The sequence below is a fragment of the Triturus cristatus genome, chromosome 12 (genome assembly GCF_964204655.1).
Source record: "Triturus cristatus chromosome 12, aTriCri1.1, whole genome shotgun sequence".
NCBI lineage: Eukaryota > Metazoa > Chordata > Amphibia > Caudata > Salamandridae > Triturus > Triturus cristatus.
The window spans coordinates 621050703-621068858 of record NC_140595.1 but is presented as its reverse complement, the minus strand read 5'-3'; the positions used below and the strand labels follow the sequence as shown (position 1 = coordinate 621068858).

At 41.2% G+C, this 18156-nt stretch overlaps 1 protein-coding gene across 5 annotated transcripts in view; it reads left to right on the top strand.

Moving 5' to 3' along the window:
* Positions 1 to 15533, top strand: part of LOC146776419 (DNA replication factor Cdt1-like) — a 33842-nt gene extending 18309 nt beyond the window's left edge. For all 5 annotated transcript variants that reach the window (XM_085637778.1, XM_085637777.1, XM_085637775.1 and 2 more), the window contains 7 exons: positions 259 to 462; positions 6738 to 6883; positions 7004 to 7101; positions 11284 to 11469; positions 12193 to 12342; positions 13622 to 13823; positions 14691 to 15533. In XM_085637778.1, coding sequence (XP_085493904.1) covers positions 259 to 462; positions 6738 to 6883; positions 7004 to 7101; positions 11284 to 11469; positions 12193 to 12342; positions 13622 to 13823; positions 14691 to 14854 — 1150 coding nt within the window. In that variant the 3' untranslated portion in view covers positions 14855 to 15533. The remainder of the gene's footprint in view (positions 1 to 258; positions 463 to 6737; positions 6884 to 7003; positions 7102 to 11283; positions 11470 to 12192; positions 12343 to 13621; positions 13824 to 14690) is intronic.
* Positions 15534 to 18156: the final 2623 nt, after the last annotated feature.

The window sequence follows — 18156 nt, the reverse complement described above, 5'->3', positions numbered from 1 at the left end:
TTATTGGAACTAGGGTGGAATCCGGAGTCTACCCATTGTTGGACATCTCACTTTGCTTGTTAATGAACTTGCTGTTTTGTTGGCAGATGTTGGACGCATAACTGCCCTTATTCGTGGCTCGTTCACTTACTGCTGACACTGTCCATGCAATATTCCTCTTTCAATTCAATATCACTTTATTCAAATATAATATCCATAAAAGAATGATAAAAGTAATGCATATTCCTCTGTCATAACTTTCTCTTTCTGTCTTCACAGTCCTGTCCCTGATGATGCATTAGTCTGCCAACGCGTCCACACTGTGACCCAGGATGTGACCCCGGGGATGTCCTTGCCACACAAGTACACAGCGCTGGCTCAGATGTTTTGCAGCATGGACACCATTGTGACGAGTCTCTTCAACCAATGTGAGACTGTGACTTTTGCCAAGGTGAAGCAGGGTGTGCAGAACATGATGCACAAGTGAGTCACTGAAAAGATGTAGACTGTTTTTTTTGGGGGGAGAAGGTGTGTGTGAAGGGGTTGCTTCAAGCTATACTAGTACCATATGATATTATGTTCTATGCTGCCAGATCCTCCATAACTCGTTATGAGCAGTATTGGGCATGCTTTATTCAGCAGCATGTGGTGTTCTGTCCTAGTTTTCTTTGGTAACCACCTGCTGTTAGGGAGCAACTTAAGCCATAGTTTAATATTGTTAGCTTTACCTTGTCACTGAATCTCAAAACCCTTTACCCCCTCACCTCTCCAGGCATGTCTGTTAATTCTTATAGTTTTTCAGCTCACACACATGAGTGTAGGGTCATGGTATTTGAGAGTAAACCTAGTTACATCAATTAGTTGAGTGAGAACTCACTTCCTTTGGGGGTGCTGTTCCCCTGGTTTTGCAGGCTGTTCTCTGGAGGAAAAAAAAACATTTGGAAGGTAAAGTTGGAATGACTGTTTTTGCAAAAAAATCACCCAATTGGCTCTTTCAAAAATATTGCCCCGGGGATCCGTTACCATTTGGAACAAGAATATTCGATCTTCCTTCCTTATTACATGAGTTTCCCTGTAAAAGGACGGTGAGACTTCATTTTAATCCCAATGAAAGGGAAGACCCGTCAGACCTCCTTGGAGTGGAATTGGGAGTCCCTTGCACCCTCATCTAAGGCCTGTTCCTACCCTAGTAAAGCTGACGAAGGTTTGAATGCACCTGAAAAAACAGAGGGGGTGGGGGGGCATGGCAGAGAAGAGGCCAAACACACACAAGGATCAAGTGCAAATAGACGGCTTACGTTCATGCTAGTTCTAATAACTACATGTTTTCAGCAGTTTTTCCAATTGATATGGCAAGAACTCGTAATTTATAGTGGTATTTGATTATTAATATAATTATTTTCTATTGATAATGATTACCCCATTGCAGACCATCATGTGGAATTTATCTTCTTCAAATGTTGAATGTCAGACTTGTAGCACCAATACTTTTGGTATGTACCTCTGGTATGTTTTACTGAAGACTGGAATAATGTATATGGGTCTTTGGTAAAAGATTTAAACTGTAAAACCCTTGCAAGCATTCAGTCACGAGTAGGTACTCAAGGAGCAGTACTTAATTTGAGCCGGTGGTTTCCGGTGCTCGACACCAGCACTTAATTGTCAACACCCGCACTTATAGCTGTCTGCCACATGGTGGCACTCTTTGACTAATTTAGAGATAAGCACAACTACAGTTGTTTATGAATTTAATATACATTGAAAATGACTAATACTTGCTGCCCAAGTCATTTCTATAGCTTTTGGGGCCTGGAATAGTCTGAATTGTCACACTTTAGCAGTATGATGGTAGTAGTTGCATTGGTACTGTCATTAGCGGCACGGGATAGGGCAAATGATGGTACAAGCTGCAGTGGCCTCCTGACGAGGGCCCTAGCACTCATTCTATTACAAATTGGGCACTGAGTAGGAGGCAGCGGGTAGAAGGACAGAAGTTGTTGGTAAGGTTCCCAAACAGAGAAAGGTTCCACCGGTTGATTAACACTAAATGTTATTTCAAGAGATTGTCAAAGTGAATTATTTGCTACCCCTTTGTCAGTCACAAGTGCTTCAGGCATATGTATTCGTTGACCTATGGAACAAAAACATTGTTTCTCCAACTTACCAGGATCAGTTTTTTAAAGTTCAAATGTGCTCTTATGAAAATTTGTGTACACGGTGCAAGTAGGTTTTAAATAGGCCTCATAGAACCATCTGTCTGGGTGAACTGAGGTATTATCTTGCCAAGAAATTAGTGTATGCTGGTCACGTTTACAGGTGATCTTTAGATGGGCTTTAATTTTGATCAGTAATGCGATCATGACCAGAAATAATAGATCTTGGAGAGCATGTACTACCAACGTCGGTGGAAGCAGGCATTCGCTCCTTACAGTAGTACTCCACATCTTACCGGTCCGTAGATGAGAAACATTTACTTGTGTTATTTTTTAACAATCTGTTGGACAATTATTTCTTTCTGACACTCACTTCTCAGTTGCTCGGTTTGTACACTTTTTCCCTCCTACTTCCTGTAGTTTTTGTGATTATTTTACAGAATCTTCCTCTTCCAGAGCGCTGTTTTTCAATTTTTTTTTATAAGACGGTGTAATCTCTTAACTTGACAAACAGTTATAAGATGAACGTCGGAATGAACTATTTGGCTATTCTTTGCCGGTCTTTGAGAATAACCTATCTTATTATAATTCTTTCTTGCACCTGTGCATTTATGGCGTGCATGATATGGAAGCTTTGTTTGTATTCTTGAGGGGAAACCTTTTCAGTTTTGTTCAAGGCCTAGGTAATGTGAGGCAACTCCTCCTTTTTTTTTTTTCTTTTTTTTTTTTTCTTGAGCTTTATAGACCAGGGATCTACATGCTACTAAATAACATTTCTTATTAATAAACAAACTTAGCTTAGTGCAAAATATTCATGTCACTAACATCAAACAGTTTTTCTAACTTTGGCCAACCATGGCCTAAGCTAGGCCCAACTCCATCTTGTATTTGTATGAGACCATGTTTTAATTTCGCACGCAGCAAAATGTGCACGAATGATAGGATTTGTTTGTTTTTGGTGCACTCTACAGGAAGCTTCTGTCCGAATATAACTCTTCAATGTCCTTTCTACCTGTATTCAGTGGATCAAATAATTTTATGAGCCAGTCGTTTTGAGTGGAACTAATTTGTACTGTTGCATCCGATGACATTCGGTCAAAAGGGGACTAATTATTATTCATTCGTGGGTGGCGTTTAGAATGGCCCCAAGTAATGTTAAATTATATTGTTTTGATACTTTGTGCCTATGTAACATTTTATTCACCTCATGCGGACTCTGATTTTTACTGTCTTTTCCTATAAAAGTGTAATTTTGGAGATGAGCCAGACTTGGGCAGCTTGGCTTGTTGGACTAGTCTTGCTATGTGACAGATCCTTGCCATGACTCTTTGAGAGCAGACTCTCGTTAGTCTGTCTCATGCTTAGGATTTTGGATTATATCTAACTTTTCCGAGACTTGATTCTGTGTCAGACCTTCTGCAGCATTTGACAAACCTTAATGCTAATTGCCTATGCAAGATTAATTGTGCATTTTAACTGGTTTTGATACTTAGCATATTTTGCTTTCTGTAATTAATTTAAATCTTTTAATAAACCTGCATGGTTTCTAAATTATACATTCTCAAGAAGGCTTATTTAATTATGCTATCAATTTACTGACAATCTAATTTCCTCATATGTACTCGGGGACAACACCCCGATCCTGCAAAGGCCCTTTTTTAGGTCTCTCCTTGCGAAAGCAGCGCATGCGTTGCTCTCGCTATTGCAAGTACCTTTTGTAATTGATTTCTGCAGAGGGCTTTCGTGCACGCGTCTGCATGGACAAACATGGCTGCTTTTGCCATTTGTCCATAGCAGACAGCACGCGGGTGTCCGTGGGACTGTGGACAGTCCTGACGCCATCTTGTGCTAAGCTTGCCATTGTCATGGCAACTCTTCGTGTATGATGTCCACACGCGCGCGCATGGCGGCGTGCTCTCGCTTTCACGCGTACGGAGGGACAAAGATGGCGTTGGGCTGTCCACATGCACGTACATAGTCTGCTCTGCTCCTTCAGCGAAGCAGCTTCCTTTCCGGCGGCGCTCTCCTGTCCTCGGCGCACTCTGATCTTCTTTGCGGGCGCAGGGAAGCCCCTGTTGTTGGAAGGTACCAGGCACTTCCTCTGGACTCAAAGCTGCTTCCTTCAGGCGAGCCTCCCTATTGCCCGGCACCCAGTGACGCTGGGGCCAATCCCAGCGTAACTTTACCCGTGACGTATGAGGGTGAAGGGAAACAATGCTCCCAGGCCGGCGTCGGTGATTAGGATACACTGACTGATACAAACCTCATGTAATCAACCGGCACCGTATATGTGCTTACACATGTAGTCTTTGGAGCCACACATCAATCTTCTAGTTTCTGAGACTTTAGGAAACAGAGTCCACTGCAGCACTTCTTAAATTCCACTTTAGTTTGCATTCACAAACACAGTAACATATGCAACCAAACGACAATGAATATGCACAGGTGCATCTGGTCATTGGGGCTACCCATTGAAGGGGAATTTAGGTGGGGCCACATTTGCACGTTTCATTGACGACAGATGGTTGCTTGGAGGCACGTCTTGACATCTAGCGGTATTATACCGGTCACACCAGGGCACAACAACCTCCACCTTCTGCACTTGTCTTGGGGTAAATGGTGGCAATCTACACTGGCTCTCATTTCTATTGAGATGTTCCCAGTTCATTCAAATGGACAGCTCAATGTCCATATTCTGTACAGTTGGGTACCCCCACACCCCTGTGATTTCTAATTTACATATGGAACAGCTAGACACCAATATGCAGGTCATATCCAAGAGTCTCCACTCATGATAACCATATCAAACTAAAATCCAACCCAAACGAAACTGAGTTCCTCACTTTAAGAATATCTCTGTAAATACCTCCCCTGTCTGTGTCTAAGTTTTTAACTAGACTTCTATTTACCCAAACTAAAACATTCTTCTCCCTGAGGATTTCCTTCTAGCCATCCTAGATCTAGGACTTCATCCCTGTGTTTACATTTGTGCCCACAATACCATCATTCCGACATCGGCTAAAAACATTCCTGATCACGTGTAGTTTCACTGCTCTCCAAATATCTTGGGTGCCTCTCACGAGAGTGTGAAGGACAGTAGTGGGCCATACTTGCCTTCAGAGTGTGGGTAGGTGAGGTTGATTTGGATACAGATATGACTGAATGAGAGACTTTGGCTTGCCTCTTTGATTTGTGGGGATAAGACACTTATGGCTAAGTGTTACTAAGTGTAATGGAAGAGGTGGTACAGTCTAACAAAGAAAATGCATGTGAGAGGATAGCTCGTCGTATCTCATGAGTGTGGACACAAGGTGCTGCCCTGGTGATTAGTCTAAAAGAAAGATTTGGGGCAAAGCAATGAAAATAGTTTGGAGGGGCGGGGACAACGTGACTGAAGTTGAAAGTATTGATAAGAGAAGTGGAACATAGAGAAAATGTGAACTTCTTGACTGACAGTGGGATTGCAATGAGAGAGGTGGAAATTGCTCATAGTGAAGGTGGATGACATGGAGTTGCATGACCAGTTACACGTGAGCAGATGAAAGTCAAGAGGAAAGGTTGATGGGGATCAGCGAGGAGGATTAAAAGATATTGTTGAGGTGTGTGTGTGAAACTCTTTATAGAGTTAAGATTTCTGATTTCCGGCTGACATTTTTTGGGAAGCCTAGGCTGCCCAGACATGAGTGATAGGATTATGCACAGTCTGCCTGGCAGCAACCACTGGACATCGAAGGCCAGTGGCTGCTAAAGAAGTGGTCAAATAGCGCAAAAGGAATGTGCACTTAGTTGTCTTCCCCTATGGAACTTTCTTAATACATAAAGTGTTGCAGACACTTGTGCTCCTCTGCTGTAATATGGTTTGCACATGTGCACGTTTTGCACCTGTTGATCCAAAGGAGTGTTCCCTCATTTGCCTGGGGGCAGGACCCAAATCAAATGAGTGAACACTTTTGCCCCCACGCCTAATCATCTTTACAGACATGGGTGCAGGTGCCTTAATTATGCACCACAGTATAAACTAGCATTAAAAATGCAATAGGTCTCGCCTTTTTATTGATTTTAAAGCCTTTGCTTTGCTATACAATACCATTAGCAATGCAAATGGCTTTAACTTAATCAAAGGCGAAACCTATTGCATTTTCAATGCTTGTCTTACTATTTTACCAGATTATCAGAGATGGTGTCCACAATAACCAGATGTAGGATTGGAGCATCCTTCCAACCTGCACCCTACTGTACATGAATGGCACACACTTCTACAGAAGCTTCTGGGCTGGTTAAGGCTGGTTCTTGCCCACTCAGTAGATTTGTGTAACTGTATTTTCTGTAGTCACATGCTAACCAATCCTTCTATATAGCTAAACATATAATTGTCTGAAAAAGAACCAATGGAAGTCTCAAGGATGAACATTTAAGTGTTTTTACATCAGAGGTTCAAACAAAAATAACCTAAAAGGGTAAAACCTTTTTAATGGCATGATGCAATGTAATATTGTGGAAGGTTGGTGATCTATAAATATGTACAGGTTTTCTCATTATTTGAAAAGCTAGCTCACTATCGCCATCTAACTGTATAAAATGTACCTTTCTTGTATCGTGTTGCAGGCCATTCGAAGAGAGCAACATTGGTCAGATTAAAACGGTTTATCCCACAGCCTATCGTTTCAGTCTGGAGAGCAGTATGCCTGCGTGCGAAGACGGTGTGAAGAAATTGGATTGCCAGCTCACCATCGAGCCACTGGCTGGGGATGGTATGTCTCTGCTGCTCCTACCAACCCTATACACTAAAGTCTCCTTATGTTTGTGTAGATGGCCTTCTAGAAGGTGCTTGACTGATCTGGACTAGCAGGGGTTATTTTTCTTTCCTCTAGGGAATAATGAGCAGCAGCAGTTCTCCACATTATGCTTAATGGAGCGATGCCACATCTTTGAACGTAACCTGCTGAACATAGTAAAGCAACATCACACAGTAAGTTCTGAGTCACTGCAGATGGTACCAAGCAGCAGAGCAATCCATCTGTGATTGATGGTGGGTGTGGGCTTGGAACTCTGCCTTTGATGCAGCGCCATATAATTATATGGTACAACAGAAAAGTCTTTTTTTTCTCTTTTTTTTCTTTCTATTATCTCTTGAGTGAACTTCAGTTTGACAAACTATCAGAAGGACATTCTTAATCTTCACAGTTTCTCCTCTGCATTTGCAATGCCATTGCTCCTCTTGACTAGCTCCTCTTCTGCGCTGCATTCTTCCCCACATCACTAGCTAGACTCTGCTCTTTTTACATTGTGCATCACCCTACTAAGGTCTTTGTAGCCAGGGTTTTAGACTCCTCACCTAAGATGGTTCTTGGTTACTCCCTCCCATTCTGCTGTTGCCTGCCAACCTGGGACCCTACTCCTATTTGAGTTCTGAGTCATTTCCATTTAACATGCCCACTCCTGTTTCCCTCCAAATTCTCCACCCCTCCAGAATTCCATTCTTGCACTTACTGATCTTCGTGTGCACAGCATCTTTTGAGAGATTAATGCTTTGTTCAGCCTCGCCTGCCACCTCTGCCTCAATAACCCAAGATTATCTTCTCCCTCCGTTTATCAACGACCTCTGCATCTGACATCTGATTGTCTTCTGACCATTTGAGACTGGATGGCCACATGCTGCCTATTGTGACGACCCCCACTACCCCCGCCAACTAAGTAACCAGTAAACTACAGCCTGTTTTAGGGCACATTAAACCAGTGTATTTCCTGCTTTTTCTTTTCTTCCTGACTTTTTTCCTTGACCCCTTTACCCAATACTTTGAGGTCTGGTTCAATCGGGAAATAAGGTGTTCTGTCTTTACTACCCCTTCAACAAGGGATGTGGGACCTTGGATTTTATTTCCTATCCAAGATTGAAATGCCGTTCTTACGAAACTGATCTCTAGTGGGCAGCAGGAGAGAATGAGAATTTTCTCCGGTGTATGAATATTTCTGACTTCCACTAACTTGCACCTACTATGCTTCACTTGTAAATTATATCATAATTCTCAGATTTCAAACAAGATGCATTAAAGGTTACTTTGGAAGGCCCTCAATACTTCAGAGCTGGAAAAGGAGACCATAACCTCTTGGATTTCTCTTTAATCCCATTTTTCATCCTTGATTAAGTTCCACGGTAGAAGAGTGGGCTATTCATGGTTTTATAACCGCAAACCTGTTGGATAATCAATGGGATTTCATAAATTCTGTGCATCTTTGCTGGTGTTTCTGCCCAATGACTAAACTTATTCTGCTGTTAAAACACTGTAGTTGTATTTGAACAACCATACTTAAAGGTATGTTACACAATGGGTGCACAATTAAAAAAAAATAAACAATCCATCACACATATGTAAGGGTCCTGCTCACCATTATTGCACTGTGATAAATGATGTTCTCCATCTTGTATTAACTCCGTAGTCCCCTCAACTAGCAATTATATGAAATACTCCCCATCCCCCACCCACTTCACTTGCCTATCTACAAAAGCCATCACCAATACAATGAATTGTTGCTGCAGTAATCTGCATCACTGAAACCTCTATTCGCCGCACTACTCCTGAAGCGGTTCCTAACGTTTGCCAACTGTGTCCGGTTCAACCTTCGCCAGACCGGTCAGCTCTGCCGACATTGTACAGTATGCCCAGGTGTTCATGAACCTTTGTGTTCATCCTCTTCTACTAATATTTTGCACACCATTTCTATACTTGTGCATGCCCGGTTTGCTCAAAATGCAGCACCACCCACCATTCCCCGCCAGTTACCATTTAGAGTTTAAAATTATTTTCCCTTCAGGAACAGCTCCACTACAGTGCTCCCTCCCAAGACTTTTTTTCTAATAGACCTTGCGCACAACAGGACCAGATTACTCCCTAACTCGAGGACAGAACTTTTCCAGTACTGGGTTCTGATTTAACTTATCAGTGTATTCTGGGAGTTGTAGATTTAGTTCATTTGATCGATCTAATTGGACCAACACATCTGATCATGATATAGAAAAGTGGTGTCTCTGTGGCATGGAGCCATCCGGTCACCCTACTCGCACACCATCTCAAGGATCCTTGTATCACTAACACTTCCAAGCCAGCTAGCACTTCTTCGTGATCTACTTAACTTAAAGCGCGTTCTGTGTACTCCCACTACTGCGAAGTTATTCAGTTATCATCTTAGCTTCACTCGCTGCACACTCTTCTCTCCACAGCCTGGTTTACTACCATTTGCTGGGCATCATGCTATGTACTGCTTTCCGTTGTAAGCTCTGCGCACCCTTCCTGTTTTTAGATGTTCACTATAGCACTTCATTAAAGTACCAGCTAGTAAATAATCCCCAGGCCTATGTTAAATCACAACTCATTAAGATGCTTCTTGAGCTACAGAGATGCTCTAGACTGGACTATACCTAAATGTTTATAGAACTTGTTCAAAACTGTGGCATTTCATTATAATTTTCTTTCAAAATATCAAGAGTAAGGCCATATATTGCATTGAATGAAACAGTGGGTCCTCGGTCTGAATAAAATAAAACCGAGATCAGAGGATTAGTTTGGCAGAGGCGGGGACTTTGACACATTCCCTGTAGACTACATCAGCCCTGGGTGACCATCAGTCCTACGACAAAATGCAAAAAACGTTAAAAATATTTGACGCTGACATTTCACACACCCAGTTAATGTGGTGGTCAGCAGTCCGTGTCCACCTCTCGGTTCTGCCATAAGTAGTAGAACTAAAGAGCTTTAATGGTGTTGTGCCTGGTCAGCTACAAAAAAGCTGAATGAAAGCCTACTAAAATTGGAAATCCAGTCTGGGAAATTCTTTTTTAATATAGGAAGATGCAGGTTTGAAAAACGCTTGGAAAGCACTGTTCAGGCTCATAATCGAGATTCAAAATTTCATTTGTAAAACCTACTGACATTTGCAGATGTTATGCCCCATTTATTTGCAAGACGAACCTACTGTCTACTTGATCTGTCAGTGGCAAACTCATGGCAAATCCCTAGGACTCGGGGATTCCAAAACCTAGATTGCTATGAGACCTCTTCTAGAGGCAGAAATAAACCAACTATGCTCTAAAACGAAAGCTAGTCAGGTGCCCTTTGGCTGAAGTTTACAGACTCCAATGCAGCTCTGGTCTGCAAAGTTCCCTCAACTGGTCCGCAAGACAACTTGTAGCATTTGACATACTTATAAAGATTAACATTTTACATTTAACAGTACACAAAGTCCTCCTCCCCCTGAATATTATTGTTTAAGTGCTAACAGTTTGTAACTTGCATGCTGTGGTCACCTTGCTCTTACAAGGGTAAGAAAATATGGCGGAAAAGTGGGCCGAGATATGAGTAGGATTTGTAAAAGCCGAGATAACCAAGGAAAGGTGAGTCAAAGCTTTTTAATCACTAGTTAATTTGGATACATTCAGCAGAAGTAAGGAGTCTTCTTCTCCAAAACTATCAACTTGGACTAGTATTTGGGAGAGGAGAGCGCATCGGCAATTTAAGAGAAGTTCTCAAAGTGATTGGTATACCAAGATTCTGTCCATCATACTAAAGCTAGGCATGCATCCTTGATGGTAGGAAGGCAATTCAGATTTCCTCCCTGGGGAGCAATCGGCATGGAGCAGGATGTGTTTTGTCTTTAATGCCTTTGATCAGCACAACTAGCAGGGGATTTGGCACCAAGTTGAGTGAAACTCTGCCTTTCCTTTAATCCAGGATTGTTCACGAAATGAATTTAAGATCACTGGAAAGCCAATGTTTGTTCTGCACTTATCAAGATGCCTACAACAGATGAAATCTGTGGCCCCATTGATGAGTAGCAATGACTTAACCATTGTTGAGATCGCTGGGAACAGAATAATTTACTATAAGTGTCTGTAGATTTTTCTTCTTCTCAATCTCTGTCATAGACCTTCCTAGCGATATAAGTGTTTCATAGAGACTGGGTCTGAGCACGTGCAGATGGCATTCTAGCTTGTGCCGCTTCCCATCCAGTCGGGAGTGTTGAGTCTAATTCCATTGTTGGTCTCAGTAACTTGATACCCTGACTTTATAGAGTATGCTTCTTTTTAGTTTTCTGGTTGTATTTTTTATCTTGTATTCTGGTTGTCTTTTTGTTTTTGTTTTTTTTCCCCCCAAAGGTTTTCCTCGAGTCCCTCGATCCACCAGTGATCATTCGAGGACACATAACCCGCTGGCATCCACGTTTTAATGTCGAAAGTGTGCCGGAGATTCCTCCTGCTGAGCTTCCACAGCCGCCTCAGCTCAACAGGTTGAGCACTTCTCTGGAGATGCTAAAGAAGGCACGCAAAGTACTGACACACAAGGTGAGGCCACAGAGGAACCATTTTCACTGCAGGGTCTTCCCTGAGCTGTGCATCCTCACAGGCCTTATAACTCAAAGTAAACTAAAACCTATTCTAGCCCAGGCTTAAAAGGCTTCTCAAAGACCCACTATTCTGTCTGCCATTTCACTAGGTGTAGCTTCTCCTCTAGTGTAACATGGAGTAGTGCATTGTTGGCAGGATTTATGTTCAGTATTTCCTCTTATGATTGAAGGCTTTACCTAAAAAAAAAAAAAAAAAAACTCTTGCCCCCACAAGCTTGTTACTGCTGTACTCATATAAACGTGCCCAAAACTGAATTACCAATCTATTATGTCCGTTACAAGGAGCTGGTCGGTTTACTTATTGGTTTTGATACCGCCTAATACTTGGTAATGGTGCCTTCTTTCCTCATGCGTAGACTCTAGCCTTCAGTGCAACCGTTAGTGTGAAGTGAGTGACCCATTGTTTACAAGACTATGTGGGATTTTTAAAACCCAATGCTCCACCAGCTTCCATGCCACAAACTCCTAACAGATTCATGTATAGTTCTGTGCAGAAATAAAATGAAGCCTTCGCAGTTTTGAGCATTGTGAAGTTCCGGAGTTTCAGCTGTCGTTTATATTTTCTACAAAAGCGGGGCATTTTAAGGTGATATTAAAACCAGTAGTATCATCCTTTTACAAAGGCGTCTACTTTTTAGTTTGTCTTCTCCTTTTTGCACAGCTGGAAGGGGCATTCACCAATCTAACCTGGATCAGTCCAAATATGAGATCAGTTGAGAAAAAGGATCCTGTGGGAGACCTTGTGAGCGAGGGTCCACCTGCCAGTATCTCGGAGGCCCACAAGGCAATTCCGAAGACCCTCCAGGATAGGGTGAGTCTAACATTTGGGATTCCTGTGAAGAGACACTGTTATTGTGGGGGCTTAATCAGAAGTACAACGTTCACCAGGGATGAAGACTGTTCATTTGCAAAAGTCTGCAGAAAACCTATGGAATTGTTGAGTCATTACTTTTGTAATCAATTGCACCAGGAGTCCTTCAATCATGGTTAGTACATCAGGAGTATTTTAATTTGCATCATTGAATTATATTTACAGGTTACATTCATTTAATTTGTTATGCTAATTTTCTAAAATTTGTTTAAATTATTTTTAATTTGAATAAGGTCTGTTTAAGGTATTTCAATGTTACATATTTTTAATATATCCCTAATGTAAAAATATATCAACCTATATAAACATACCCTACGGTTCCAGCTTTCTTACTGCACCGGCCTTAGACTAGCTCTTTTATACAATGTGAAAAGAAACGAAAGAAAGATTAGGCAACTGCTAAAGCTGTGGAAAAAGCAAATGTCTGTGGCAATGTGGCCATTATCCCACAACACCTTGTCTCTTCCTCATGTACTCAAAGTGAACTTCACTGTTGTCCTCTGTGGCATAGCACCTATATTGCCACCCTATGCCTTACTGTATTTGACTCCTGGTAAATGAAGATGTAGAAGCCAAGTTTGTTTAAGATAGGAGTAGAAGCCAAATAATTTACTTTCAGTGTTAAATGCCAACTAGAGAATCCTACAGCTCATACAAGTGGAATATAGGTGGTCAGACATTAACGTCTTATGGACTGTCACTGCTCCTAATGGAGGTGGGAGGGCTTGTCATGAGTAGATAACTTGATACTGCTAAGCCTCACTTTCAAGAGGACTGGCAGGTACCCCTAGAAGGTGGTCTCATAAACCTATAGGCCAATGTAGTTCTATGTCTTAATTTCTGGGTGTTGCCCCCCACTGGTAGAATGACTGCAGCCCTAACCCCATCAGAACTCTTGTACCTTGGACATTCCTGGCCCTGGTGGTACAGATTCTCTACCTTGGAGCCATGTGTGTGAACAAACATTTTGCAAAAAGATGCTTAAAATGTTAGAGATAAACAGACCAGATGAGGCGTAAGCTGGTCATTGAGAAGGAAAGCTTGTGTTTGTCTGCTAGTTATTTAAATGACATCTCAGTTAAGATTTGTTTGCATTTGTCTTCCTGGATTGGGTATCCATGCTCTCACTCCTCTTTCTCCCCCACCACCCCGGTCTGGCTAGAATGAGTGTAACCTCCAGTTTGATCATGTGACTTGCATGTCTTTTTCTACTCTTCAGATTCAGGCGAACGAATTTCAGAAAATGCAGTCTATACTGATTCGGAGCCTCCAGCAGGAGGAACGACTTGCCATGATGTCACGGCTGCCAGATATGGCCCGCCTACTGCGCAATGTCTTTGTGCTTGCAAAGAAACCAGTGTTGCAATTGGAGGTGGCCTGCTACCGAGCGATCACCAGCTATCACTCTTCAATTACTCAAAGTAAGGCACAGGAGTTTAGGTCTTTGATCGCGGGTCTGTTTTATTAGCTAATGAAAAAGTATAATACAGGAAGTGAAGTGTTAAATCCGCAAAAAGCGTCCCCTCCCATAAGCTGATAGATACTTTTTATTGCACAATTAATTAAAACCATTGCAATGAAATCGCATATAAATAGACAATATAACATTTTGTTCCCCTATTGTACAAGATAAAAAGACAGATTGTTTCAATCGGTTATGCAAAAGTTAAGATGACTAGGTGCACAGCCTCAAGTTGAATTTGACTTCTTAAAACCTGATATGATTAAAAGTCCATTATGTTTTCTGAAAGTCCCTGGGTTTCACTGTATTCATATATCTGAAACTTTCTTATTTAGCAGGCATGGCAAATTGTCACCTCTAAGCGAGGATTGTGACTCAATGTGGTGCTGGTAAAAGGTGGCAGTAGAGCACACTAGAGTGAAGCTCACAATTAGAGTGCAAGTGCGTCTTGGCCTGCTCACCAGTATGCGTCTTGGCCTGCTCACCAGTATGCGTCTTGGCCTGCTCACCAGTATGCATCCCTGCTTCTTGACCCGCTTTGAAAAGGATTTGAGCCTCATCCAATCCTTTTCTTGTGTGATTGGACTTTTCATGATGGCCATGGTTGCGCAATCCAACATGGGCAATCGGGCCTATCTCACGTTTAATATGTAAAATAGGTTAGCAATGTGTACATCTTTCTGAAACTAGTATGTGCGAGTATGTTTATTGGTGAGTGTGTCTAGCTGCAGGAGAATAAATATTTCAGCCTGGAAATGGAGGCCAGTATTCTATCGAACAAACATCCCTTGCCGTAACTCGTATATTTGTTTGTCTTTATTTGTAGGAGAGATGGAGAAACACCTTCTCCTCCTTGCAGAACTGGTTCCGACTTGGCTCAGTTTTCACCCTGTCGAGAACGAAATATACTTGAAACTGGAAAATCAGGTGGAGCTGAGCTATGTTCTAGACGTTCTAGATAAGAAAGTGAAGGAAGAAGGCAGACGCTGACACCTTGCTTGGACCTGCATTTCCTCTGGAATTTGATTTTTTTTGCACTCCACAAACTTGGTCTCCTTGAAGGTTCAGGACAGAAACTGAGTTCTTACTACCATCTGTCTGCTTTGCAGCAAACTCAGAAATGTTATTGGCTTAAGCTATATGAGCTTGAATTTATGAACCTGAAGGATACTGCTGATGTTTGGTCCACGCCCCTGCTACGCTGTTCAGTCGATGGCTACAGATCTGATTAACTTTTTTCGCGGTTGTGACATTTTTAGATTATTTATTTTGATCACTAAATGTCTCAACTTTTGTTTAAACTAGATCTGAGTTCCAAAAACAAAACTCATGTTCTGCCAATTTGCAACCTCCAAAAAAAGCCTGTTCAATTCACTGTGCTCATCAAATGACCAGCTTAGTGTGCTGTGCAGTGGAAAAGACTAAGCTCTGCAAGAGTGGCCTTCTTGGTCAGAAAGTCATTACCCTGGCCTGGTGTTGCCTGTGTAGCATATTCAGTAATTTTTTGGACAATGCTGTCTTTTAAAATTAACCATGTTGGTTTTTGTATTTGCCCCTGTGACTGTGAAAAGATGTGTCCGTTGGGGACTTTATTTTTGCACTAATTATATTATTCCTCCAGGATTTATTGTCAATTTAGAGTTTGAATAAATATATCTTATTACTTGAATTGTTTTTATGTTGGCCTTTTGGTATTTAAACAATGTATTCGTAGCATGTGTTGGCTGTAGATACAAATGCTTAGCATTATTCTGCCATCTAGTGTTTGGCTTGGACAATTACAATCTGTTTTTCTTCACAGAAGTTTTCAAATCACGAGGTATTGTGACCCCCTTCTCTATTGTGTAATGCACATGTTCCTCTGCTTCTAAGGTACACATAGCCTAGTTCACAGCCCGGCTGTAAACTGTATTCTCTCAAAAATACACTTTTTGAGAGAGTGAGCAGTATTATTCATTAATAGCTGTGCGGCTGACCTCCCTGGCCATGGTTCAGTGACGTGTCACCCGCACTACCAAAGAGTACTTGCACCAGCGCGTGTCATGCAGCATGCGGTCTAAAAAAAACACACTTCGTATCTATAGTGGGTTGCCTCCCAGACCATCAGTTATCATGATTTAATACTTAAGGATTTTGAACACTATCCCTAATAGGTTTCTCTCGTTAACCTCTTTTTACTTGCAGAAAATAATTTTTGGTGTAAATATTTTCAAAAATCCCCACTCAATTTACAGACCTGCACAGTTAGTAAACGGGTCTACACTGAGACTGGTTTTCAATTCTTTGTCAAAAAGTAATTTTTCATTTGGACATAAGCAAGGACAAACATTTATATACAATCAGACAATTGACGAATATTACTAACATAAATAAGTAATACAAATAAACCAAAAGTTTGTTGTGACTGGGTACATCAAATTAAATTAGATAATTGCTAATATCTAACATTTTATGGTGACAAGACAATTTTTCATTCATCTGCGTTATCTTTGTTTCTTCATAGTAGCACAGATCACAAACCTCACTTTTACAAATATTGCTTAGAACAGTGTTGTCCTTATTCTTGTGTACTGGGACATAATGTAATTATGCCCTGTACTGGGACATAATGTCATAATGCCCATTTGAGCGATCTTTTTAACAGTTTTTTTTGTGGTAGTTTCTTTCCAGTAGTTTCTCAATCAGGATTTTTGCATTTGTTAAATAATCCTCTTTTTTTGGTACAGTTGCGTCTAATTCTTAAACTGGCTGTAAGGTGAATTCTCACGCAAGTTTCTCTGATGCAAACCGGAAAAGTGGAGGAACGTATTCAGATCAGATTTTTTTAATTTTTTTTAAATTTTTGTTAGTATATAAGGTGGTGTAAATGGCGCCTTCCTCATGTCTTATCAGTAGGTTTAAGAAGTTGATTTCTTCCTTATTTGAGCTTATTGAAAACTGGATGTCTTGATTGTGATTGAGCGATTCGTGTAATTTAAGTAAAGTTTCAAGGGGACCTCTCCATAACATGAACACATCGCTAGATCAATGCCATATCCGTCCTTCAAATGGGTTATTAAACACCCACCTCTTTTTGTATACGGCCATCTCTGGGGCAAATGGACACCACATTGCTGTACCAATTGTAGGAACCTTTCTCCATTGAATTCATACAAATTGTATTTGAGGCATATTTCTGCTATTTTCATCAGATATTCTGTCGAACGGTGTGAGGTCGGATGCAGTTGTTTAGAAAGAACTGCAGTGCCTCAAGTCCTGCCTCTTGTGGAATGTTGGTGTACAGGCTTACTATGGCAAGTGTAACCAGATATTCACTTTCTGGATCGAAAGGAAGATCTTCCAATATAGTGGTGGCCTGCATAGTGTCTCTTAAATAGCTAGGTGTCGTTTGGACAAGTGATTTGAGAAATGTGCTATGTACTTTGCCGGTCTTTCTAGAATCAAATTCACACCGGAAATTATGGGTCTCCCCGGTGGGTTAATTGGATCCTTGTGGATCTTAGGGAGGACTTGCATCAAGGGTGTTCTAGCATTGTCATTATTGAGGTACTTTGCTTCATTTTTGGATAGCCATCCGTGCTCTTCTCCTATTTGTATTGGTTCAGTGAGGTTTTTGTTGCACTATTTTACTGAAATCAATTCAATTTTTCGATAGTGTATTGTTGCATAGTTGGCTTCTTATTTCTTCTTAGTATCTATTTCTTTCCATAAGGACTATTGCACCGCCTTTGTCTGCGGGATTAATTATGATGTTTTGATTATTAATCAGGTTATCCAAAGCCTCTTTTTCCGTTTTTGTTATGTTTCATTTGGTGCATGTTTTCTTACGTTCCAACATATCCCGGTCTCTCATCACGTTTTTTTTCAAATGTTAGGAGTTCGATTGGTATCATTGATGTTGGTGGAAAGAACGTTGACTGTTCTTTTAATCCTGAAAAAGTTCCTTTCAGTTATATTGGGTTTATCTGAGAAGGATTTTTAATCTCATTTTTCTAAACCGTTGAATGATTTATAGTTTATTCTGCCCCATGTCTGGGCGGTTTGTTGGAATGAATGACAAGCCTTTACTCAGAATTCTGGTTTCGTCTAGTGAGTGAAATCTTTTGGATGGATTGTAGATGGGACTGATTTCCTTCATTACCAACGGCAGGTCTGTCTCCTAATTGGGCGCTACTTTAAACCCTCTACTAACATCTCTGACCTTACCAGGACCGCTATAAAACATCAGTACTTGAAAGTATTAGAGGACATTATGCCATTAAGTCCCAGTACACAAGAATAAGGACACATGA